At 32.9% G+C, this 25,847-nt stretch overlaps 3 protein-coding genes and 1 long non-coding RNA gene across 6 annotated transcripts; 1 reads left to right on the top strand and 3 right to left on the bottom strand.

Moving 5' to 3' along the window:
* Positions 1–2,551: 2,551 nt before the first annotated feature.
* Positions 2,552–13,727, top strand: LOC114177084 (vacuolar protein sorting-associated protein 32 homolog 2). 3 transcript variants are annotated; one of them, XM_028062320.1, is made up of 8 exons: positions 2,651–2,775; positions 2,854–3,010; positions 3,507–3,606; positions 11,836–11,921; positions 12,568–12,659; positions 12,872–12,986; positions 13,129–13,324; positions 13,411–13,727. In XM_028062320.1, exons 2-7 carry the CDS (start codon positions 2,939–2,941, stop codon positions 13,318–13,320), a joined length of 657 nt encoding a protein of 218 aa, XP_027918121.1. In that variant the 5' UTR covers positions 2,651–2,775; positions 2,854–2,938; the 3' UTR covers positions 13,321–13,324; positions 13,411–13,727. The 3 variants fall into 3 exon arrangements, with proteins under 3 accessions (XP_027918120.1, XP_027918121.1, XP_027918119.1); XM_028062319.1 differs by having other exon boundaries at positions 2,552–2,664; positions 13,129–13,727; XM_028062318.1 differs by having other exon boundaries at positions 13,129–13,727.
* On the bottom strand, positions 5,819–11,821 carry LOC114177085. The gene is made up of 2 exons (XR_003603097.1): positions 11,052–11,821; positions 5,819–6,141 (listed from the first exon to the last, which is right to left on the bottom strand). It is a non-coding gene; the product is annotated as an uncharacterized LOC114177085 (long non-coding RNA).
* Positions 13,728–16,114: 2,387 nt separating the features above from the next.
* Positions 16,115–17,451, bottom strand: LOC114179874 (transcription factor MYB87-like). Its single transcript, XM_028066358.1, has 3 exons — positions 17,119–17,451; positions 16,917–17,046; positions 16,115–16,829 (listed from the first exon to the last, which is right to left on the bottom strand). The coding sequence occupies exons 1-3, from the start codon at positions 17,252–17,254 to the stop codon at positions 16,382–16,384; spliced, it is 714 nt and encodes a 237-aa protein (XP_027922159.1). The 5' UTR covers positions 17,255–17,451; the 3' UTR covers positions 16,115–16,381.
* A 6,636-nt stretch (positions 17,452–24,087) lies between these two features.
* On the bottom strand, positions 24,088–25,624 carry LOC114178707 (zinc finger CCCH domain-containing protein 20-like). The gene has a single exon (XM_028064762.1). It carries the CDS (start codon positions 25,541–25,543, stop codon positions 24,464–24,466), a length of 1,080 nt encoding a protein of 359 aa, XP_027920563.1. The 5' UTR covers positions 25,544–25,624; the 3' UTR covers positions 24,088–24,463.
* Between the last annotated feature and the right edge of the window lie 223 nt (positions 25,625–25,847).

The raw sequence follows: 25,847 nt of genomic DNA, 5'->3' as shown, positions 1-25,847 counted from the left end.
TAACATATTAAACATGTAAGAATAAGTTAAATATAATTACAGACTACAACATATCATCATAATCATACCATATTATAGTTATGGTCATATGAATATTATTCGTATGAGTTCGCATGACTATATATATATATTATTTATTTATACATCTATCTATACATTATCTTTTATGTACTTGTTTTCTTTAATCTTTTATTTTTTAAACAAATATAATTTTAATCTGAAATAATTATGTTTCTATTTTTATCTTTTAAATGGTCGTTAATTTAATTTTAAATTATTTTTCAAATTATTTATTTTTTTAATTTCTATTCATTTAAATTCACATTTAATTTAATTGTTTTTAAAACTAAAATAATTATTTCACCGTTATTTTCTTTTAAAATACTATGCACACACATTCGATTGGGAGCATATAGAATTAATCTCAATGATCAACAAATATTCGTTAGAAGATTCTCCAGTCTCACAATGATTTTTGTTTCTTTTCAAACTAATCAATAATATTATTTGTATTTACAGTTGTAAAATACCAATTCTAAATCATATACTCACGTAAACAAACAACACAGCCATAATTTTGTAAATAAAGGTAAGGTTTTTACGTGGATTAATATTCTCATCCAAAAATGTTTTTACAACTTTCAAATCAATTCTATCAACCCAAGTAAAGCATATTGAAATCTAGTAATACAATTTCTATTAATCAAGAAAAGAAGAGGCACAATACTTGAAACATTTATCAAATTAAATAAACTTACCAAACTAAATCAAAATTACTTCAATATGATTCATGCTCCTCACATTTAAAAGAAATTAAGAAATAAAAGTCTAACTTATTCTTATAAACTCAACCTTTTATTTATTTTAAAATCTAAACTAAAATATCATAAGCGTTAAAAAACTATTTAAATTAATCATATTTTAAGATTTTGAGAATATATATGAATTTAAACTATTCGATTTCATATTTATTTTATAATATAATAGTGGAAATATATATTAAATATGTGTATCAAGTTTTTTGTTTATGATAATACGAAAACAATTTTTGTCATTATTATTAAAACAATATACATTGTCTATATATATATATATTTTTTTTCAATTTTATCCGTAAACAATTATTTATAATAAAAAAAATATATTTTAGTTTTATCTCACGAATAACTATTTTTTTAAACTCAAACAATTATTTATAATAAAATCTATTTATATAATAAAAAGTAATACAATTAAATTATTTTTATAATTAATTTTGGTAAAAATTCTTTTATAACCTAATAAACCTTTACCATGATATAAAAATTAACACATGTATAACACATGTATTTTTACGGGTAATCATAATAGTAAAAACACATATATTATATGCTTTTTTTTCTAATAAAATAAAATATTATAGTATAATTTTAATAGTTAACTGAGTTCAAAATATATTTATAAAAAATTAAAATATAAAATAATAAAATGAAATATATTGATAAAAAATGGTTTATACCTATAACTATGTATAAACTATATATAAAAGAAAATTCTCTCTTTTGTGTCCACATTTCATAATTTTAACTTTATCCTTTATAATTTAATTATTTATTAAATTTTTAAAAATTAATGGTTATTTTTACAAGTCCTTATAAAATTATTTACTTATCTCTTTCTTATTTTTTTCTCCTACTATTATCAACAGTTATTTTTTTCATATTTTCTCCATACATTTTACTTTATTTTTATTTTGTTTATTAACTTAATAACATTACAATATCATCAATTATTAATATAATTCAAAAAATGCGTACATACAAGCGCGATAACGCCTGTGTTTACGCTAGTTAAAATAAAGGTTAAATATGTTTTTTGAAATGTCAATTTTGAAACTTAAAATCAATTTAGTCATTTGTTTTTAAAAATTTGTGGATTGAATCATTTTAATCAAATTTTTTGTTAAATTTATTTGATATTTCAAGCGTGTTTCATAATAGTATTTTATTTAACATTAAAATAAAATTGTGTCAAACAATATAAACAACTCAAATATAATACTGAAATGCATATTAAATATCAAACAAACTTAACAAAATTTGATTAAAATTACTAAATTCATGTGTTTCAAAACATAAACTAATTTAAAAATTTACTAAAAATTATGAAAAAAATATATATTTAATCCTTAACATAAAGTTACACAACAGTTATAAAAGTAAACTAAAATATAGTTACAAAGATAAAATAATAAGAATTAGAATTATCTATGTCATTAAAGAGCAATTAATCGAAATAAATTCTTTTTATATAATTATGAATATAATATAATATAGATATCTTAATTATATATAATTATTAAATTAAAATGACATTTATTAAATTTAAAAATTAAAATAATTTATATCAATAAAAATAAAATCACCAAAATTATATCTATATTAAAAGCAGTTAACCAACCCAACAGTTAACCGATCCATAATATATATATATATATATATATATATATATATATATATATATATATATATATATATATATATATATATATTAATTAGGAATCATACTTTGTAATCAACAGTTGCTCACCACGTGGAGGAGTCGAGAAAGGGCAGATCAAGTTCCATTTAGTTTTTCTTTTTTCTTTTTCTTCATTCAATTGAATTTGTGAATTTCCTCTAAAGGGTAGGTGTTCTTGCTAGATCTGTCATTATTCATTCTGTTTCATTTCCAACCTTAATAATCTTGACATCTAACCTCAACAAAAATTAAAATAAACCCTAAGTTTTTCAAGAGGTTCTTCATCTCCACTCTTCTTTCAACACCGTTCTTTTTCTATGAATTTGATTTTAATCAATTCTTTTGCTGTTCCAGGGAGTTCGAGTTGCGAATTGTAGTGCACAGAGTCCCATCTATTTTCCTATTAGACGAGCAAGGTATCGTTGTCTCGTAATCAACCATGTTTACCCGAATTTTTGGTAAACCTAAACAAGAAGCCAATACTCTGACGACCCTGGACAAATTAAACGAGGTAAATTGGATTTGGATCTCCCAAATTGGAGATTTTTTTTTTCAACAGAAAGAATTGTGCATAGTCGATGAATTTGCGTTTCATATATTTATATTGTGAAATCTGAGTAGTTTTACCATTTTTATTTTTCACGAGGTGGATGTTCCCATATGTCAAGTCTTAGCAATTTACAAATTGGAGGAATAGAGGCAAATTTTATTTTGCGCTCAGTCTCGTCTCGGCCCTTTTATAATTGTTTTATCCAGTTAGTGTTAAGGAAATTGCTTGATATTTATTTTCACATTATTGTTGCGATACTGCTTCAGTAGCCAAGTTTCTGTTTCTGTTATCTAATTTGTCCTCATTTAAAACCTGTGCATCAATTTGCAGGTATTCTATAATGTTGCATAGTTTTTCTAGACATCCTTTGATAAAGAAAAGGATCAATTTGTGAATTACTTGCTGTTTGAAGAAACTTTTTTCTCATTTTGAGTGATTTGTTCCTTGAATGCTGCAGACACTTGAAATGTTAGAGAAAAAAGAGAAAGTACTTCTTAAAAAGGCCGCAGCAGAAGTTGAAAGGGCCAAAGAGTTCACCAGAGCAAAGAATAAAAGGGGTATGTAGCAAAATTCATTTATGCTTGTTATCGATTATATATACACTGCCTCCCTACTCTCCACTTATATTTGTGTTACTACTTGCATGCATTAGTAAAAAATTGTCATGATAGTTTCATAGAAAAAAAAAATGTCAAGCTTCTCAACAAGACTTGCGGTCTCATTTGTTTTGACATCTGCATGGTGGTAGTTGAAATGAACTAAAAGTTCTGTAGGTACTTTAGAATGTGAAAAGCCAGTCTACTCTATGATTGGATGATCCCTTATAATTTGAATGGGACTATCTTCAGAGAATGTGACTACTTCATTCCACCAAGATTGATTAGATTTACTTTTCACTCCAATTATTTTGTTATCGTGATCTTTTATTATTACTGCCACCACTGATGGACACCATTGACACACCTACTGCTATCGTTGAACGATTACTTTACGTCATATTCTCTCACAATTTGGGCTTATAGTCTAACTCTGTCTTATAAAATTAGTTTGTAAGGTGAGGACTTCCTGATATAAGCATGGTGGTTATTAGTATTATATGATTCATAATGCAATATGTACGTGTCAATATGATCCGAGCAGCTGGGATAAGAATTGGTGAATACAGTTTGATATGATTCAAGCTGTTGGGAACGCAAATTGATAAGTGAAATATGTTTGTGCTTGAATCATATCACGAGTTGCATGAATTGGACCAGATTCGCAATCTGGAGAAGAATCATACAGTTATGTCAGGCCTCAAAAGTTGTGACATCCTGCTGTGTCTTCAAGAGCTGTTGTGCCAAGCTGGAGTGGACCTTTTTGTTGCCCAAATTGAAAAAAAGATTGCCAGAGTGGACAAATCTCATTGCAATGAATTCTAACTTCTTTTCTGGTCATGGCTGTGCTTGCAACCAACATGTCCAAGGAAAGAAGCTATACGATTCACAACCCAATAGAATTTATTAAGCACTACTTAGGCCATATATCTTATGTAATAGTAGACATCCTAGTGGCTTCACACTGATGCTTTGTTAGCCCCACTGTAGGTAGCCTTTTCTAAAATACTGTTTGTGACCTATGGGTGATTGCAACTAAAGCAACTTTCCAACACACCTATCACAACCAGGACCATGGGCCTGGAGAATGTCAATGCAGGTTACTCAACTATGGATTTAAGATAGACTCTGACTTATAATTTTAGTTTCTCTCAACCAATTTGGAAGATGAGGGATGCCCAAGCCTTATAAACACTTTGGTGATAACAAACTGCTGAACTGTGACTGAACTAGCCTATTGCTCATTACAGAAGCTAAAATACAAAAAGCTACTTACAATCATATACTCTATTGCACCCCCACTAACTCAAGGTGAGAGCTGTGAGCATGCCTGAGTTTGTCTCTTAGAGTACAGAGCTGTGCCTTCAAAAAGGCTTGGCACGGATATCAGCCACCTGCTCTTGAACAGGAACATATTCAGAATGAATGACTTATTGAGAACCTTCTCCTGAACAAAGAAAATATCCTACTCCATGGAGATGCAAGCTGAGAAACGAATACTGGAATTAGACTCTCTGTCACCCATGTCAAATACCCCCAATCAGACATGCAATCTGAGAGGCAGCTGAGCAGAGCAAGGTTGAAGAACAAGGCCAAAATTAGTTGCACCTTGATGATATAGAAGGATCTGTTTAACAACTGTCCAGTGAGGTTACGAACACGATTTGACAAACCTCGTTGACAGCATACCCAATCTCAAGTCTGATAATATTAATGTACGCAGGGCTGCTACTGCCAACCATTGATTTGTGGAATCCAGGGTCCTCTGAGTAGTCTGACCCATAGCGACACAATTTTAGATGCACAGTCAGTAGGGTAGTAATGTCATGTGTATGACTTAAAAGCTCTGGTACTGTTCAGGAATCAGTGAGATTAAGAATTGGCAGAAAGGTGTATTGATATTTGGAATCTCTCTAAACATAGAGATCAGATATTAACTGCTTGTAACAGAATTGAAGTATTTTATAATTAAACACTTAAACATTGAGCTACAATGCATTAAACACCAAGCTTGGTCTAGATTGAGTTTCAATGTTGTATTGAAAGGGGGTGTAATGAAAATAATAAGATTTATCTGAAATGCAGCACTATATACATGTTCGTATGTGTATATCTATGTATATGCATAAAAGATTACATAAATAAGAAAAATAACCTTTAAATAACATCGGAGGTTACTGATAGAATATTAAAGGTGTATGTGAGAAGAAATAAGAACTGAGTTAGTTAGTTAGTTAGTCTGTTAGTAGGTTGTTGGGGAATGAAAGTTTGTTTTAGGAAAAGTATAAATAAGAAGGGGGGTAGTGTTGTAAAAGGGGGTATTCGTTTTGTTTTTGTAAGTGTAAACAGGAGTCATAACAGATCCTGTGAGGGGGGAATTGTTGTCTTTCCCTGGACGCATTCTTTGAGAGAATAATAAAAGTTTGTTTCTGTTTCTTTCTGTGTTGGTGTGAGTGAGTTCTGCCCGAGTAGCTTGGGTTTCTAGCTCTAAGAAACCTAACAATTGGTCCGACCTGCCGGATCCAAGGGCCTGTTATCATGGAGGGAAGAGTTGCTGCGTTGGAAAGGTGGACCAGCGAGAATGGGAAGATTATCTTGGAGATTCAAGAAAATCTTCACGAAATCAGAAATATGATCAAGAATAGAAAGAAATCAGAAGAAGGGTCTGAGAAGAGTTCTGAAAATGGGGAGAATTCTGTTAACAACAAGAAAGGAGTTGTAAAGATGATCAGAAAGGAGGAGTCTGATTCTGACAGTGAAGAAGAGGTCCAGAAGCAGTGGATGAAAAGGGTAGAGTTACCAACTTTTGAAGGCAGTGATCCTATGGGCTGGATTGCTAGAGCAGAAAAGTTCTTTGAGATTCAAAATATTTCTCCAAAAGAGAAATTACGATTAGCATTCATAAGTATGGAAGGAAACGCTAGTCATTGGTTTAGCTTCTGGAAAAAGAAATCCAAGAACCCATCTTGGGAGAGTTTTGTCGAAGCTTTGAATAAAAGATTTGGAGGCAAGGATAGGAGTACAGTCTTTGAGAAATTAGCATCCATAAGGCAGAATGAGGGAGTAGAAGAATACGTACAAGAATTTGAAAGATTGGTGGCTCAAATTCCAGATTTATCAGAAGAACAACTACTGGGGTATTTTTTTGCAGGATTACAAAGCCGGATCAGAAGCCAAGTAAAGCCACATGATCCAAGGGATTTAATGAGGGCAATGGAGATCTCTAGGGATGTGGAGGAGTCTCTTAATGAATCAGGGGTAGGAAGAACAAACACCTATCGAACAACATCAGCAGCAGACACCAGATTTCAGAGAGGAATGGGTGTGGTATCAAGAACTGAGACTTTTAAAGGGGCTGGAAACTCTCAGTCTTCTCCCAGCAATATGAGTACAGCAAGGAAAGAAGGAGGGGGAACCTCATCTATGGGCTCTAGGACAAGTGGAAATCCAACAACAGGAGGGAGTATAAACAGGGCAGTCAGAAACTTGCCTTACCCAGAGTACCTAAAGAGAAGGGAAGAAGGAAGATGTTTTCATTGTGGAGGAGCTTTTGGGCCAGGCCACCGCTGCCCAGAAAAAAGCTTGAGAGTGGTGATTCTAGCAGAAGATGAGGAGAACAATGAGGGTAGAGAGGAGGATGGAGGAGAGGAGAAAATTGGAGTGTTGGAAAACAAAAGAATGGAGCTATCTCTGTTCTCAGCAGGAGGCTTAACGCAAAATAATACCATGAAATTGCAGGGAGATATCAATGGGCGAAAGGTATTAATTTTAATTGATAGTGGGGCGAGTCATAATTTTGTTTCAGCACAATTGGTGACAGAATTGGGATTAATGGTGGAAGCTACCCCTCCTTACTGTGTCAGATTAGGGGATGGACACAAGAAGCAAACACAAGGGTGTTGCAAAGATGTAGAAGTTAATTTGGAGAATCATGTTGTTAAAGAGACATTTTTCCTGTTTGAATTAGGAGGAGTTGATGTGATTTTAGGAGTGGAATGGCTAGCATCTTTAGGAGAAGTTAAGGTAAATTGGAACACCTTAACCATGAGTTTTAATGTGGCTGGAAAAGTGGTGAACATTCGGGGGATCCCACTCTGACAAAAAGAATTGTGACACCACAAGCCCTGTTGAAGGAAACTGAAATTGAAGCAGTCTCCTTAGTGTGGGAGTTGGGATTAATCAGTCACGAAGAGGAAGAAGGGGGGAAAGGATTGTCAGCCAAGCAGCAAGAGGAATTGGAGGAGGTTTTGCAGGAACATAAGATCATTTTCCAAGAAAAACTGGAGCTGCCACCAAGGAGGGGGATTGATCATAAAATACCTATCAAAGTAGGTGAAAACCCTGTCAATGTGAGACCATATAGGTACCCTCATCTGCTGAAATCTGAGATAGAAAAACAGGTGGAGGAAATGCTGAAATCGGGAATCATCAGGCCCAGCAATAGCCCATATTCCAGTCCAGTCATCCTAGTAAAGAAAAAAGATGGGAGTTGGAGGTTTTGCATAGACTATAGGGCCTTGAATAAGGTCACTGTGGCTGATAAATTTCCAATACCCGTGATAGAAGAGTTATTGGATGAACTACATGGTGCTACCTATTTCTCCAAAGTTGATTTGAAGGCAGGTTATCACCAAATCAGGATGTATGAAGGGGATATACAGAAAACAGCTTTCCGCACACATCAGGGCCACTATGAGTTCTTGGTCATGCCCTTTGGGCTAACCAACGCGCCAGCAACCTTCCAATGTGCCATGAACACAGTTTTGCAGCCATATTTAAGGAAGTTCGTATTGGTGTTCTTTGACGACATCTTAATCTACAGCCAATCATGGGAGGATCACATGGGTCACTTAAAACAGGTGTTGCATACACTGCAGCAGCAACAGTTCTTTGCAAATAAAAAGAAGTGTGAGTTTGGGAGACAAGAGGTGAAATATTTGGGCCACATAATATCTAAAAAAGGGGTAGAGATGGATCAAGACAAGCTGGCAACAATTCATCAGTGGCCTTTGCCAAAAAATCTTAAAGCCTTGAGGGGTTTTCTTGGGTTGACCGGGTATTATAGAAGATTCATCCGAGACTATGGAAAAGTAGCAAAACCATTAACATGTCTATTAAAGAAGGGATGTTTCTGCTGGAATGAAGAAAGCACTAAGGCTATGGAGGCTCTAAAGAAAGCTATAACAACAGCCCCTGTTCTAAAACTACCAGACTTCAGCCAACCTTTTTCCATTGAGTGTGATGCATCAGGCAGTGGGCTGGGTGCTGTGCTAACACAGGACAAACGTCCTATTGCTTTCTTCAGCAAAGGCCTATCGGACACTTCCTTAACTAAGTCCATTTATGAAAAGGAGTTGATGGCTTTAGTTTTAGCCATCCAGCATTGGAGACCTTATTTATTGGGGCAAAAATTTACAGTATATACAGATCAGAGGAGTCTAAGGTATTTGTTAGAGCAGCGCATCACCACACAAAACCAGCAGAATTGGTTGGCCAAATTGATGGGATATGAATTTAATATTGTTTATAAAATTGGAGCATCCAACAAAGTAGCTGATGCCCTTTCTCGAAGGGGGGAGAATGAGGAGGATGACAAAGAATTGACTATAATGTCCATACCATTCTGGCAGGACTTCCAGAAGATATTGGCAGAAGTGGAAGAAGATGCAGAATTACAGAAGATCATAAAAGGGCTGAAAGAGAACCCTGGGAAGCAGGGGCAGTATACTTTAGAACATGGAAGACTTCATCATAAAGGCAGGCTCGTGCTATCAGCCAACTCTGCTTGGATTCCAAGACTGCTGGCTGAATACCATACCACATCTACAGGAGGTCACTCAGGGGTGTTCAGAACTTACAGGAGGATAAGCCAATCACTATACTGGATTGGAATGAAGAAGATGGTAACAGATTTTGTGGCTGCTTGTTTGGTGTGTCAACAACACAAGTACCTAGCATCTTCACCACAAGGGTTGCTACAACCTTTACCCATACCCAATGCAGTATGGGAGGACATTAGTTTGGACTTCATTGTCAGGCTACCAAAATCCAATGGGTATGATTCAGTTTTGGTGGTGGTGGATAGACTAAGTAAATATGGGCATTTCATACCAATTAAACACCCTTATTCAGCCAAGAGCATAGCAGAGGTGTTTGCCAAAGAAATAGTGAGACTACATGGGATTCCTGCATCTATTGTTAGTGACAGAGACCCTACATTTTTAAGTCTCTTCTGGAAGGAGTTATTCAGAATGCAGGGAACACAGTTAAACATGAGCACTGCGTACCATCCTGAGTCAGATGGCCAAACTGAAGTCTTAAATAGAACCTTAGAAACATATTTGAGATGCTTTAGCTCAGAACAACCCAAATCTTGGCCTCACTTTCTCTCATGGGCAGAATACTGGTATAACACCAGTTTTCACGGGGCAGCCCAAAAATCCCCTTTTGAAATAGTTTATGGCAGACCACCTCCTTCCATCAGCAGATTTATTCCAGGAGAAACCATTGTGGAAGCAGTAGCACAAGATCTCATGACCAGAGATGAAGCTTTGAGCCAACTCAAGTTCCACCTCGCAAGAGCCCAAGAGCATATGACGAAATATGCGAATAAACACAGGAAACAATCCTCCATCCAAGTAGGGGACTGGGTTTTTTCTGAAAATTCGCCCCCATAGACAGGTCTCAATGGCCACCAGACTGCACCCAAAGCTATCTGCTAGAAATTATGGTCCTTTTCTAGTGCTGAAACAGGTAGGTCCAGTAGCCTTTGGATTACAACTTCCAGAAACTGCCAGGATCCACCCAGTATTTCATGTTTCACAATTAAAAAAAGCAGTAGGCACTCATCAAGTTGAGAAAGACCTGCCAGAAGGTTTGCAAGGCAGGACCTCTAATTGGTTTCCAGAGAAGATATTGGATAACAGATGGGGACCTATACCAGGGAAGGAAGATGCAAGACCGCAAGTCTTAATTCAGTGGAAGGATAAAGGGGTAGAAGCAGCTACTTGGGAAGACGTCACAACTATCCAACAGCAGTTCCCTGACTTCAACCTTGAGGACAAGGTTGCTCAGCCAGAGGGGAGTAATGATAGAATATTAAAGGTGTATGTGAGAAGAAATAAGAACTGAGTTAGTTAGTTAGTTAGTCTGTTAGTAGGTTGTTGGGGAATGAAAGTTTGTTTTAGGAAAAGTATAAATAAGAAGGGGGGTAGTGTTGTAAAAGGGGGTATTCGTTTTGTTTTTGTAAGTGTAAACAGGAGTCATAACAGATCCTGTGAGGGGGGAATTGTTGTCTTTCCCTGGACGCATTCTTTGAGAGAATAATAAAAGTTTGTTTCTGTTTCTTTCTGTGTTGGTGTGAGTGAGTTCTGCCCGAGTAGCTTGGGTTTCTAGCTCTAAGAAACCTAACAGTTACTCATAAAGAGCACACAGAAAAACATCCATTTTCCTTGACAACAAAACAGATCATGCAGCAAAGAAAGGGAACCAAAGAAATAGGGGCCAAATAGAAGAGTGAGGAAATAACCAGAAAGGACCATTAGTGCGAGGGAAGAACCAGAGGAGTGTAAAAGGATGGCAGCAGAGGTGAGTTGAGGGTTGTACCAACACACAACAATTTAGGAATCAAACAAAATAATAAGGTCTCTTTCAAAAGGTTTCTATGACCTCACCCAGATTGTTTGCTGCGGGAACCTCATTTTTTTCAAGTGTGGCAATCTGACAATTCCACTATTTGGAGCAATGATACGGCATAAGCCAACCATAGAATGCTTTTCAGTGGATGTGCATGTCATTTGGGAAATCCTATGTGTTGCAGGCAATTTTGATAAAATTAGCTTAGTGACAAATGAGAGGCACAGGCCAGATTAATTTTAAAAAATAATAAAAGAAATTATTTTATCCATTAATGTTTTGTTGAACCTTTTGTTTAAAAAAAAAATCAGAAATGCAGTTGATAAGCTGGAGTGTGCAACTCCACTAGATGCAGCATGTTTGAACCCCAATACTCTTGCCATTTGTATCACCACTTCTCACTGAACTTACATGGATAAGCTTGTATGCATATTTTTTCTGAAAATAAAATTTTGTCCTCAAGTCTTGAGGATTCTTTAAAATGCGAGCCAGTTCGCTCATAATGGTGTATTAATCCATTATGAATTTTTGTTTTTTAATTTCTGCTTTATGCAGCGGCGATTCAGTGTTTGAAGAGGAAGAGGCTATATGAACAGCAAATAGAACAGCTTGGAAATTTTCAGCTGCGTATTCATGACCAGGTGTGTGAATGCACTTTAAATTCAGCAGCTGCAACAAATATTTTTGAAACTGACCTAGTCATTTGAATCATTATAAGGAAAAGTTTTAGGCTGAAAAGTGTAAATATTATTATTATTATATTAATAAGAATTAAATTTAACAGCGTATGCGAATATTAGCATACTTTTATAAAAATACATGAAAATATACTAGTGTCATTGAATTGGTAAAAGTGGATGGATGAAGTGAAACTTCTGGTAATAAATAAGTAGTGAGTTAAACTCTTTGAATTTCAAGCTCTTATTTGTCTCTCATCTGGCAAATTAGGAAAAGAATAAGTCAGTTTTGGTCTTAAAATCGGAACTGAATAATCAATATGATGTAAAATAAGTTTCTAATTTTTTCAAAAGAAAGTAGAAGGGTCTTGTTCAATCAGTTATGTGAACCATGCATGACTAGTTTACATGGGTCAGCTTGTTCAAGACCTGTATTTCCTTTTTTATTTTTTTGTCTGTTTTTTGAAATCTTATTTTTGAGGATTGGTTGGATCAGTTACCGGTTTTTTCTGTCCAAGAGCCAGTCCACACTAGTTCTGACAATTATGGGTATGATAATGTTTCAGTGCATGGAGTATCATTTATATTTTCTGCTGACAATGTGTTACAGATGATAATGTTGGAAGGTGCCAAGGCTACCACTGAAACAGTTGATGCATTGAGAACTGGTGCAGCTGCTATGAAGGCTATGCAAAAAGCAACGTACGTACATTTGTGATTTCATTCTTGATATACTCTTCCACATTTTACATCTTTGATTTTTAGGCTTGTTTCGAAAGCCTGACAAGTTTACTGTATTTTTTGTAATATGGAAAATCTCTATGCATGTTACAGAGATGTCTTGTTTAGTGCATCCGTCTTATTTAATGGGCTTCTGATTGCGACATTGTTGAATTGCGGTATTTATTTTTCAGGAATATTGATGATGTTGACAAGACCATGGATGAGATCAACGAACAGACAGAGAACATGAAACAAATTCAGGAAGCATTGTCTACTCCCATTGGTGCAGCAGCTGATTTTGACGAGGTCGTTTGCTCTAATTTTACCTTTATAAGCATTTGTCCTCTTTGCAACTTAGAATGATCTGTTTAGTTGTTGAGCGTAGTTATAATGTATTATGTCACATGTGGGGGAGCATTCTAAAATCTGAATTTCTTTTCCATTTCAGGATGAATTGGAAGCAGAACTTGAAGAGCTGGAGGGTGCTGAATTGGAAGAGCAGCTTCTTCAGCCGGCAACTACAGCTCCAGCAGCTCCAGTGCATGTTCCTGCTGGGCGACAACCCACTCGCCCTGCATCCTCAAAGCCCACTGCTGAGGAAGATGAGTTGGCAGCTTTGCAGGCTGAGATGGCACTTTGAGCAGGTCCCTTTTCTCAGCTGCGACACTATTGATTTATGCTATATTCATTAATCTGTTTCAGTTTGGTTGGTATTGCAATCAATGTGCAGTTGAATGGTTTGTGTGTGCACCAGTTCGATATCAACCTTTGCACAGTTGAGTTCACTTGTATAATCATAGTTTGGAATGAATCGTCTAAAGTTGCTTCTCAGGAAAAGTTTGACAACCTTATTTTACGCATTTCTTATTGATTTTGCTGCTGGCTTTGATTAAGCTAGAACTTTGCAGGCATTTACGTGCATGATCTTGTAAAAACAGTGACACGGAGAATTCTGCTCCCTCTCATGCTTGCTTATCTATGAAATTATTAAGCAGACCAGAAATGTATATAAAGGTTATTAAATTCAATAACCCTTTAAAACTTCTACTTTCTCCTGGGATGCGTCACCCTATTCAATGTCGTGCTTTATACGGTGTAGTTCTCGTTATATGCTGATGCATTGGTTACCTTTAAATATTATTCTTCGGAGTGATCCGTGGATATCTCAGATTTAAGTCATAGTGGACAATAATGAATGAAAAATAGTCGATCTTGGTTGTATCTAGGTCAGACAATGCTTTAGTTTATTGGAAAATCACAAGCTAAAAAAGAAAATATTTTAATCAGAAAATAGAAACGGAAATATTATTTTAAGGTTTACATATATTTTTTTAGTGAAAATTGAAATTAATTTTTTTTGAAAATCTTAAATTAATTTAGTCTCTCAATCTTGTAGATTTAGTTCTTCTTGAAAATCTTGAATTAATTTAGTCTCTTAATATTGTAGATTTAGTTCTTTTAATAAAATTTTATTAAATTTATTTAATGTTTCAATCATATTTCATTATAGTATTTTAGTTTATTTACATCGAGATTAACATCTGTTCGTTTCAATCTTAGTTGAGTAATGTGTTTGAAATGTTAAATAAATTTTAAAAATGAATTGGTTTAAAAGATTAAATCTACATATTTTTAAAGACAAGGGACTGAATTGGTTCAAAATTTTGGAGAAAAATTAATTCTAATTTACGGATGATAAAAAATATATTTAACTTTTATTTTAACAAGAAATATGCATGCGTCATTATGTTGAGGTTCTGATTTCAGATTTTGGTTTTGAATTGGTGTCATTCAATTTAATCCTATTATTTATTTTAAGCTAAAAAGAAATGTCCATTTATGAAATATAAAAAATCTTAATAATCTACTATACTTACATGGGGATTCGTAGAGATTAACGCAGCAGCTACCGAGTAGTCTTCTTCAAGGTGAATAAATACGTATTGCAGACAAACGTTCTTTTAACATTAAAATAATTTTTCGGTTTTTGAAATACCCACTGGAAAATTGATCGGAACCAATACAATTTTAATAAAAAAAATATGGTTAACATCAGCATTAGTTTTTTTTGTTTTTTTTTATCGGTGTACTTTTTTATTGGATTGAATTTTCTTAGAGAATGTCCAAAAGTTAATGTGTACACTTCAATTTTTTTATTATGTCAAAGAAAAATGAAAATTTTTAAAATCAGAGGAGGATACAAGATATTTGAATAAAAATGCTAAACATTTAAAATAATAGAAAAAAATAAATTCAAATCTGATTTGTAAGCATGCCACTTAGGTAGTCAAATTAGCTTTGAACAATTCAAAAAACTTCCAATATTTGACTATGAAAGAATTAATTAATATTTCAAATATAAGATCTTATAGACTTAAAAATAAAAAATGTTTTTAAAACAAGCGAAAAATTGAAACAATTATCTTTTATTGGCTAAAAATACATTAGTTCACCTTATAAAATATGAATATTGTTTTTTTTATTAGAACTGAATATTGTTATTCTAGCCGTAAAAGTTATGTTTGCTCATGTTTTTCAACTTAGTATCTATGAAATATAACCTTTATAGATTTGACGATAAGAGAAATACTTATTATTTTTAAGAGAAAAAAAGACCTAAGTTGAACCATAAATGATGTTTAATAAAGGGCAAACTAAAACTATTATATTTATAAACTTGTATTTCATAGAAAATACATTATTCGTTATTTTTATATATGTCGAATAATTATAACTTCAAAATGATTAATTTCTTTGTCAGTATATTTGCACATCTTGTAATTCAATTTAAATCTCCCAAAACTAAAAGTAGTAGTTTCTATCTGAAATGAAAATTAAAAACCACATATTTGAAATTAAAAAGATCTTAAACAGGAAATTAACTTCAAAAATTTTCACAAAAACAACTCGAAATCGTACCGAATATGGTACAATTTCATTTTATCAAACCAATGTGTTGGTAATTTTTAAAGTGTTGTAACGCGAGGGACTAAATTGTGGAGCCTGAATAATTGAAAAAAAAAATTCATCTACAGTGAAAAGAAATAAAGAGGTGATAGCACAGTTTTATGTGATAATTCATTGAAAACCACCTTCCCTGTAAAATGCTATCTTCCTTAATACATGCCTAAGTAGGTGAATAAAAAACATTAATACTTAGTTTTTACTCATTACTCCAATGTTTGTTCAAATGATGCATTTATTTATGCAATCCACCAACCCCACATGCAAAAATATAATGTTCCGACTGAAAAAAAAAACAACAAAACACAGCAACTTTTGCAGTAAACAACTAAACGTAAGGTTATGTGAAAGAATTGTTTTTCACCATTTTACATGTGATAATGGTGAAAGAGACACACTATCACGATTCATCTATGTAGTTATTGTTACTGTCAGATGGGGACCCCTCTTTTTGTTTCTTTCTAAGCTTAGAAATTCCTCAACACCCAACGCAACTTTCATGTCCACTGCCATTCACGTTCATCAACATTTTTCAATCAAGATTTCATAAAGAAACTAAAAAAGGATGTAGAATTCTTCACTGAAAACCTCGCATAATTTCTTACACACCTAACTACTTCAATCAAATTCAAATCACAATCATATATCATTAATACCATACATTATATGAAATCAATATGCCATGATGTCTCCTTCTTCTTTCTGAAATGGTGCTGTTGTTTGGAGAGAAGCTTTTGTTAGCCAAATGATGGGGCAACTTCGCTGTTTTTTTCTTGAGAAACAAACCCATTATTAAGCAAGAGATCTTGGTACACGAAATCAAGCAAAAGTGCTTCATTTTCACCTTCAATATCGTCATGGAAGCCAAACCATTGAGTCTCGTGTTCCTGTTTCACCAATGTTGAGTTTGAAACAACTGAAACTTCATTGGGTACTGGTACACTACAACTGCTGCCAAAACCTGAGACATTAGATCCTAAAGGTAATGGAATGAAGTTCTCATGATCGAAGACACGGTCTTCAACTTGAGAGTGAGGAGCAGTGGAAGTCGTGAACTGTGGAGAAACAGTATCGACAGTGGCATTGGTGTTTGCTACCAAAAACTTTTTCTTCAACTTAGTGTTCCAATGGTTTTTCACATCGTTGTCTGTTCTCCCAGGTAACTGAGCCGCAATAAGAGACCACCTAACCCCAAAAACCACAACCTTGTAAAACAATGCCACTGCAGAATCTATGTTGTCACAGTTATAAAGAAAGAAAGAAAGAACTTGCCTACTTCCGATGGTTGAATAAAGGTTGCAGATAAGTTGGTCTTCCTCATCGGTGAAACCTCCATGCTTGATGTGAGGTCTGAGATAGTTGAGCCATCTCAGACGACAACTCTTCCCACAGCGCTTTAGGCCTATGATTAAAGAAAAATAAGGAAAGACCTAATCGAAAGAAAACAGTGGAAGAAAAAGGAAAGAGAAAAAACCTGCTTTTTGTGGGAGAGTTATCCAATTGCCACCAGTGCCATGCTTCTTGAGATAGTTTTTTAGGGTTTCATCTTCTTGGGGAGACCAAGGACCCCTTTTGACATTAGCTTTGTCACAACATGGAGCTCTTCCCATGGCTATGAACTGAGAGAGAAGATTTGAAAGTGAAGAACACAATAGAGTGAAATGTATTATATAAAATGGATTGGGAAGTGGAGGGTTTGAAAAGTTTGACTTTGTCTGACTGACACAGACAGAGACAGAGACAGTGATAGAGGTGTTTTATTTGTTTCGTTTTTCCTTTGTATGATTTGTTTTGTTTTACTTGTTGCTGTTGTGTCCTAACTCCTAGCCAGTTTGCTCAGTGTTGTAACCTATGGAGCTGCTTATCTTATGAAACAAGGCAAAGACTGAGTCAATGAGTGTAATGGAATGCAACAAAAAGTACTCATATCATATTCTCTTCTTCTTCTCTCTCTCTCCCTCAATTTTATCACTGTAGAATTACAAAATTCAGAGGGATTTGAAAGATATGATGTTTTAGCCTTTGAAAGTGAGTGCTTAATAGTATCAGCAGTTACAAAGTTTTGGTTTTACAATATGCTTGGAATTAGGTCTACAGATTAATATTTTGATATTGTGTTAATGATGTAACTTAGTTGGATGAAAACGACAACGTTAATTATGAAATGCTGACAGACCAAATCATATCTAACCGGCGGCTGCTAAACAATAAGTTTCTTCACATTCTTACTCAATTTACTTTTATCATTATACTACTCAAATATTAGGTTTTAACTAAATTTAATTAAGTTTTAAACTCTTCTTTTTAATTGAGTTTCTTTTTGATTGTTTTTTTTACTCAATATCCAAAATTTATTTTTCAATTCAGTTTCTATTATCCAAATTTTTGTTAGCCGAATGAAGTGACTATTTTATTACTCTATCACATATATATATACTTGTATCTATACGTTAAGAGATAAGGTTTTTAAGGTTTTTGTGATTAATGTAAAATGATTTTAATTTATTTTAAGTAAAAACATGTTGATATAACGAAGTAGTCATGTTTCTGGGTGACGTGACTTTCATGTCATCACCTAAGAGATCGTTATTATTATTAATATTATAATGACGGTCCTTTGAAATATGTTTTTTAAAAGATAATAAAATATTACTTATTGATTTATATTAACAACAATATACATCATTTTATATTAACTACAAAATTTTACAAGAATAAATATGTAATATCAAAGTCACATCACTTAATTAATAGAAAAATTAAACGATATATACTTCATTAAAAAAACTACATAAGTAATTTTTAATAGATTCAGCTAAAAAAAATTTCAAATTTATGAAAGATTTAAAATTTAATTTAAGTGTTTTAACTATTACATAAATTTACTTAATGAAAATATGACAAAAAAAATATTATTTTTATTTAATAATAAGTACACTTAATTATAGTTCAGGGTTTAGAATAATATTGCAATGCAAGAATAATCGTTGAGCAATATTATCGTTAGCCTAATTGGTTCATGGTTAAGAATGAACAAGTTACGTTGATTTATAAAGAATAGTATTGAAATAAAATTATTGTTATCATATTTCAAGAAGTAAATGAAAATCAATTTGAAAATATATATAAAAAATAAAAGTTTAAATGACATCAATTTGCAAAACTATAAAAAAAAAGGTTTACATGACTTTATAAAATGAGATAGAGAGAGTGACATTTTTATTCACTTAGTGTTTTTAACTGCAAGAATTAAAATTGAATTTTTTATTAAATAAATATAATCCATTTTATACTTATTTTATTTTTGTCTTGTCTATTTTCATTTCATTTCTTCTTTTTCTTTCATCTACACATCTCCTTTTACTTTATTTCTTGGCTAACATTTTAAAAGAGGTCTCCAAAAATATAATGTACCATGTATACAATCGTAGTTGAAGAACAATTTACACAAGAAGGGAGTTTGTGTAGTGTGTGTTGCAATTTGATTCACTCAATGTTCTGGTATTTTAGTTCTTTTATTTATTTCTTTTTTCTATTCAAATTTCATATTTCTAAAGATTTTAATTTGATCTTAATTTAACAATGTTCTGGTAGTTTAGTTCTTTTAAGGATTTTACAATGTAGTGTTGATTGAAATTTAAAAGTGATATCCATTTTCTGTTTTTGTGTATTTGTGCAAGTATATTGTTTTTTTTTTAAATTTAAGTGAGTCTAAATTTCACATTAAGTTAGAATGAAAAAATGAGATACTGTATAAAGATGAAAATCTATAAATCCATTATCTTAAGATTTTTAGTTAGAAATAATGTCAATACCTTATATAATTGAGTTCATGTCTCATTGATATTATATTTCTCTAATAAATCTTCGTATGAATATGTAACCCTACGATGAAACACCGATCGATAGGAGTGTAGGATTTGAAGGGTGTGATCCTAGTTCAAAATAAGTTGGTGAGTGTTATATAAAATATATGCACTAAAAGGACGTGTGGAATTGGGTCTTACCACATGCCATGCAGTTGTTGCAGGCTATTATAATCTCTGACAAAGGACTTTGCCAAACACACGCAAATTTGGCTCTATAGTGTTAGTGTCCAGTGTTGTAGTGTTCTAGTGTTCTAGTGTGTACTATAACATATCATCAAAACACTGACTATGCCAGAGAGACCAACCTTGTTGGTCGCAGTTTGTCCCTGCTCTTTCACCTTTTCAACAACTTTCATTTCATATTCATCTCAAAATTTTAAATACCGTTATTGTTTAGTAACGTTATTAATAACTTTTCAAATTTTATTAAGTTTATTTCATAATTCAAACACGTTTTTTAATTAATATTAAAATAAAAATATTTTAAATAATATAAATAAATTAAAATAATATAATAAAATGTGTTTGAAACATTAAATAAATTTAATAAAATTTAATAAAATTTAATTAAAAAAATTAAATATATGTATTTATAAAATAAAAAAACTAAAATGGTTAAAGATTCTAAAAAAAATTAGTTTTAATTTTTATTAAAAGTTGAAAAATAAAAAATATATTTAACCGTATAATATTTTTTATTACATATCGGAAAGAGATAGATAAAAAGAAAGATGTACACGAAAAATTTTAGAATAATACAAGTGTTTTACGTTACGAGTACACAGATAACGTAGAAAGTAACAAATAACTTTTAACTTTTTCACCCCGGAAAAGAAAATAAATTTGAAATGTTGTGATATTTGTTTGTACTTTAATATGTGTAGACACTTTTAAGATATAGATCATAAAACTTATTTTAGATCTCACATCGATGATAAAAAAAAATTGTACAAATCATTCTTTTAAGAGTGTATATTTTTTTCTCATGATCATTTTAAGTAAGTATCTATCTATATTCACCTATATTCACATATTGTGTTGATATTTGTTTCTCAAATTTAACTTTAAATAAAAAAATTTAAATTTATCCTTATATATAAAGAAATTAGTGTTCATCTTTGTTTTTTAAATTCATCTTTTAAATATATTTTTTTTCTAAAAAAATATTTTTATTAATTTTACCGTTTTTTTCTTAATTTAACCGTTTTTTTTAATTTGACTATAATTTTTTAAATATAAAACCACTTATATTATAAATAAAAAATATTTATAGTAAAATTACATAAATTATTTATATTTAATTTCATAATATATATATATATATATATATATAAAAGATTGTTAAAAATAAAAAATAGTAGTTAAAGATATCACATCAATAATAAATAAGAGATTTATAATATATAAATTAGTGTAAATTTCAACTTATAGATTAATTTTATAAGACTAAATTAGATTTAAAGTCTACATTTTAATTATAACATCAGTAATAAATAAGACAGATTTATAATATATAAATGAGTGTAAATTTCAACTTATAAATTGATTTTATAAGACTAAATTAGACTTAAAGTCTACATTTTAATTATAACATGTTATCTGAGTCATAAATTATAATCTATTTTAACCAAATTTATTATTTGTTGAGTCTATTATTCTACCTATTATCGAATTATCCATTAATAAATAGTCTCACGTTCAAGCTTTATATATCTTAACATGAGAGAATATGTTAAAAGTTTCACGTCAACTAAAAATATAAAGAAATATTTTATTTTTCCAAACCGACTTTTCAAGTGTGTATTAAACTTGAAAATTTACTTCTTAATAATATTGAATCATTTATTCCACAACACATGACTGTCAAAACATCAACTGTTTAAAAATGTAGTTTTTATAGAGTGATATTCGTCTATTCCACATATATTTATTATTTTTCATCTAAATTTAGTGTAACAATCAGGTCAAAGTCCAAACAAGCACACAAATCCTCGTTCAAAAGTATAGGGAAAGCTACAATATTAAAAAATATATATGATTAAACATAGAGATCATTTTAGGAAAAATGCTTCATCTTCCTCCACACATTGTTAATTTAATCCTTACATTAAAATAATATAACCTTTAAATGTAAAATGAGTTGAAAATTAAGTTAGACAGATACTTAAAAGTTAGTGGCTGTTGAAGTCGTTAATTGACTAATTAAATTATTACTGCTTAATAAACTCATAAGTTAAAGTAGTTCATAAATATAAATGATGGAATTGGATACGCTTATATAATTTGGTACTTAAATTTTAATTACACATAAACTATACTTTGGAGGGTATTTTTAATTCGAATTTGTAATTTGTAATTAATTTAAAGCTATTATAATATTTTTTTCATAGTTAAATAATTTATTTACTTCTACTTGTTATAGATTTTTACACAGTGAGTTTACTTTTATAGTATTATATTATATCTCAATATTTCTATATTAATTTAAAATCAATAAAAATAACATATTTTTTGAACAATATAACATTTTTGTTAATGTAATAGATAAAATATCTTAAAATATAATACTAAAGACACGATGAAAACAATAACGTTCAAAATATAAAATATTATAAATCATTGTGAATGTATTATGAGTAAATGAAGAATTAAATATATAATAAAGATCATGTTTTACATAAAAAAATTAAATATTTTAAGGATTAAAGTGAAAATAAATATAAAAAATTAAATTAGAAACTAATACTTTAAAAAATGACTCATCATTGTCTTAGAAAAAGGTTACATCACAACACAAGCTATTTAAAAAACGTATTCACTAAACAGTACTAACTAATAAAGTCAAGCAATTTATAGCCAGAAAAAATAAATCTAAACTTATTTAACTTATTGTACAATATTTTTTTGAGGTTTTCTTTCTGTACCTTTAAGATTTTTTTTGCATCTCAAAAATTTTTCAAATTTCAAAAACATTCTTTAATTATTTGAACAATACCACGCAGACAAAGGATATTTTTGGAGGTATATATATATATATATATATATATATATATATATCGAAAATTGATTTTTGAAGATGTGATCTGTATAACCTTGAAAGGATATTTTTGTGATTTAAAATTTTTTCGAAGATACAGAGAAAATCTTGAAAGTGCAGGAAGAAAAAGCTCTCATTTCTTTTTTCATTGATTGTGATTATTTAACCTTGCTGGGCCTATTGCTAAGTCCTAATAAACTTATACAACATATAGGCAAACTTTGATTCTAACTTTTTTTAAGTGTTGATAAATTAAATTATAATTTAAAATAATATATAAAATGTTTAATTTTTAAATTGTGGATTTTGATTTTTGATTTAATAATAAAAATGGGTGAACATGCTAACCAGCTGTTCGCACCCGACCCGAAGTAAACATGGTAACATTGCTTCATTTGTTATTATGCTCCTCTTATCCACAACCCAAATTCAAACATCACAGAATCTGCAAAGATAATCTATAACAAAAACAATGTCACTCAAATCAATAATTTATAGACCATTACAAATCTTTATAACTTGCATATACCAAGTTGATGATATTCTTATGCTAGATAAAATTCCATAAAACTCATTCCCAACCTCCCTAAATGGGAAAAGCAAGAGAATGAGATTTGATAAGGAACAGATTTCTTTACTATTTTTTTTCTTTCTATATTTTATCCGAAGAGGGATTTCACTGTAGACTTTACAATTAAAAATGAAAAAGGATAAGGTTAAGGAAAAAAGACGAAGAAATGAAGTGCATTATACAATATATATCAATCCTAAACATTTACAAATTATTATTTAAAGGGTGAATCAGTGAGTATAAGCATTTAAAAAAATCAAGTAAACAGCTCGGTAATTTTTGTTAATTAAACTTAGCATAGCATGATGATACGTAGCTTTTAAATTTAAAGAATAGAGTCGAAAAATGATGGGTTGGAGAGTAAATCGGGGAGACAAAAACGAAGGTATGAATCCAATTCAAAACACAAGAAAGTGGATTTTATCTCAGTGGGCTTGGATGTTTGGGATAATGTGGAGGATATTAATATTCTGTTTGAAGTTTTATGAATATGCACTTGCAATTGTATGTATCATATTTTATGAGTCAATTCTATGAGAATCTTATCTCCAAAGTGCAACAACCCCCATCATCTTGTCTGTTGTTGTTTCACTCCCATTAATAATTCATTTCAAACACTATCTTTTCTTCTCTAAGCAAAAACCTGTTGCCATCCAACCAACACTCTTCCCTCAAACCGGGGGATTCATTTTATATAAAAACACTATCTTTATGAGAAACCAGAAGCAATCTTTACAGATAGAGTGATAAATACTCTTTGATGAAGAAAAAAGAAAAATGGTGAGGTCCTTAAAAGGAAATGGGGACCATGTACGCTGAAAGAGGTGATGAGGGAAAACCTTTGCATCAATTGTTGATACCAATCCAACAAGAATGGTAGTTTAGTTTAGTTTCCTCGTTTGCCACCCTTGCCACGCAAACTCCAAATCTCTATTTTCGATGTATCTCATGTTAGAACACACTAAATGGAGATCAAATGTGTAAAGATTTTATTTTGGAGGATTGAATTGTTCATAAGATATGAGAAATATCTGAAATTTATACATGAATGAGATGAGATCAGTGAAAATAAACACGGTAGTTAAGACACGGGAATTATATAACTTCATCATCATCATCATCCGCTGCTACCTATACAAATGCTTAGGATGTTCATCCCTGCAAAAAACGATTATACTCTTTCTTTCGCTTAATAACTTCTTCGGTTTCACCCATACCTTTGGAATAGGCTATTTACAGAACACAAGTGGATCCTTCCTCCAAAATAAATCTCCTACTACCATTCTTCGTTTTCTTCTCCCCCGTATTCTATACACACCGAGGGAACAGTAGCAAAATCAAATCAGCGACTCACAAGCTCCGACACCCACTCAACATCCGGAACCGCCGGCTCACCCGAACCCGACCCGTCAAGAACATTCTCTTTGCTCAACTTCTCAAACATCCTCGCTCTTATGTTTCTCCCGGACTCCACCCTCTCCATCACAGGCTCCTCCTCGCAACTCTGATCCCAGAGATCAAAGTAATTCACCCCACCGCGAACCGGAGCCTGGGTTGGGGTCGAGGGAAGACTGAAGAACCCGGGCCGGATCATGGGTCCTCTGGGTGACCCGAACCCGGGAGACCCTATAACATTCCAGGAAGAAGGCAACGACTTAATCTTCCCCAGTTGCAAGTTTCTCAGCGAAGCTACCATCTCGTTAACAGACAGAGACCCGGAACGAGTCATCGGAGACATAGGCGGAGACTCCACCGGCGGCGACACCGACCCGGGAGAAGACACGAAGGGCGCCGCCGCCTTGGAGGACTCGATCGCGTGTCTTAGAGGAGAACCGTCGTACGAGTCAGCACTGCGTGGACTCTGCTGCGGCAACACCCTTAGTTGCTCGGGCGTGTGGGCAAAGAAACACACGCGCCGGCGGCAACTGGTGCCGTCCTTGCACGGTTGAGTACGGTAACGGGCTGGGTGGAGCCAGCACTCGAAAACCCCGTGCGCATACTCGCATGCGTCACCCTTCTTGCAACTTCCCTTGCGAAAATCGGGGCAGGCCGAGCCGGAGTAGTGATACTTGCGGGGATCACGGCGGCGAGCCTTCTCGCCGGGGTGGGCGTACGGACACTCGGTCCAGTCATGTGACCTGCCACGTGCGCATCTCCGAACCTTGAACTCGAACATGCGGAAATGATCGCAGGAGTAGGCGTCAACGGGAACATCCGATTCCAGGGAAGGGACATCAGAATCTGACTCTGCATCAGTTGAGTCGTAGTGCTGAAGCGCGCTGAGCGCTTCCTGCAGAGAGTACGGAGAGTAATCGGCATTGGCGGTGTACTGTGAAAAGATCTCCGGCGAGGATTCGTGGATGAGCGGCCACGGTGGCACGTGTACGGTTGGATTTGCGCGGTGGGTCTCCCCCAACATCATGGTGGTTGTGGTGGTGGTGCCCTTGAAGGTGTTTTGGTTTTATTTGGATTAGATGTTTACGCCTCTTCCGGCATTGTCAGTGTCTCTTTATAAACTACCTCAGTACATGTCTTTAACCCTGGTTGGGTTTACTCTAACCGTGGTTGGCTTCGAAATGAATGAACCCAGCGGAACTCCATTGCGGTTAAAGTTCACGCGGGATTTCCTTCCCTCACCACGCTGGTGTGTGACAGACGTTGAGTTTGCGTTTGCCACGTATGTGAACAGGTGTTGATGTGAACAAGTGTTGATGCGGTGAAAGCCT

This window comes from Vigna unguiculata, chromosome 3 (genome assembly GCF_004118075.2).
Source record: "Vigna unguiculata cultivar IT97K-499-35 chromosome 3, ASM411807v1, whole genome shotgun sequence".
Lineage (NCBI taxonomy): Eukaryota > Viridiplantae > Streptophyta > Magnoliopsida > Fabales > Fabaceae > Vigna > Vigna unguiculata.
Note: the sequence above shows the minus strand (reverse complement) of the source record. Positions and strands in the feature narration are given on the sequence as shown.

Coding starts and splice junctions, on each gene's coding strand:
- LOC114177084 (XM_028062319.1), top strand. CDS start 2,939: ATGTTTACCCGAATTTTTGGTAAACCTAAACAAGAAGCCAATACTCTG. Junction 3,607..11,835: donor CAGAGCAAAGAATAAAAGGG/GTATGTAGCAAA, acceptor TGCTTTATGCAG/CGGCGATTCAGTGTTTGAAG. Junction 12,660..12,871: donor AAGGCTATGCAAAAAGCAAC/GTACGTACATTT, acceptor TTTATTTTTCAG/GAATATTGATGATGTTGACA.
- LOC114179874 (XM_028066358.1), bottom strand. CDS start 17,254: ATGGGAAGAGCTCCATGTTGTGACAAAGCTAATGTCAAAAGGGGTCCT. Junction 17,047..17,118: donor AACTCTCCCACAAAAAGCAG/GTTTTTTCTCTT, acceptor CTTTAATCATAG/GCCTAAAGCGCTGTGGGAAG. Junction 16,830..16,916: donor TATTCAACCATCGGAAGTAG/GCAAGTTCTTTC, acceptor TTTTGGGGTTAG/GTGGTCTCTTATTGCGGCTC.
- LOC114178707 (XM_028064762.1), bottom strand. CDS start 25,543: ATGATGTTGGGGGAGACCCACCGCGCAAATCCAACCGTACACGTGCCA.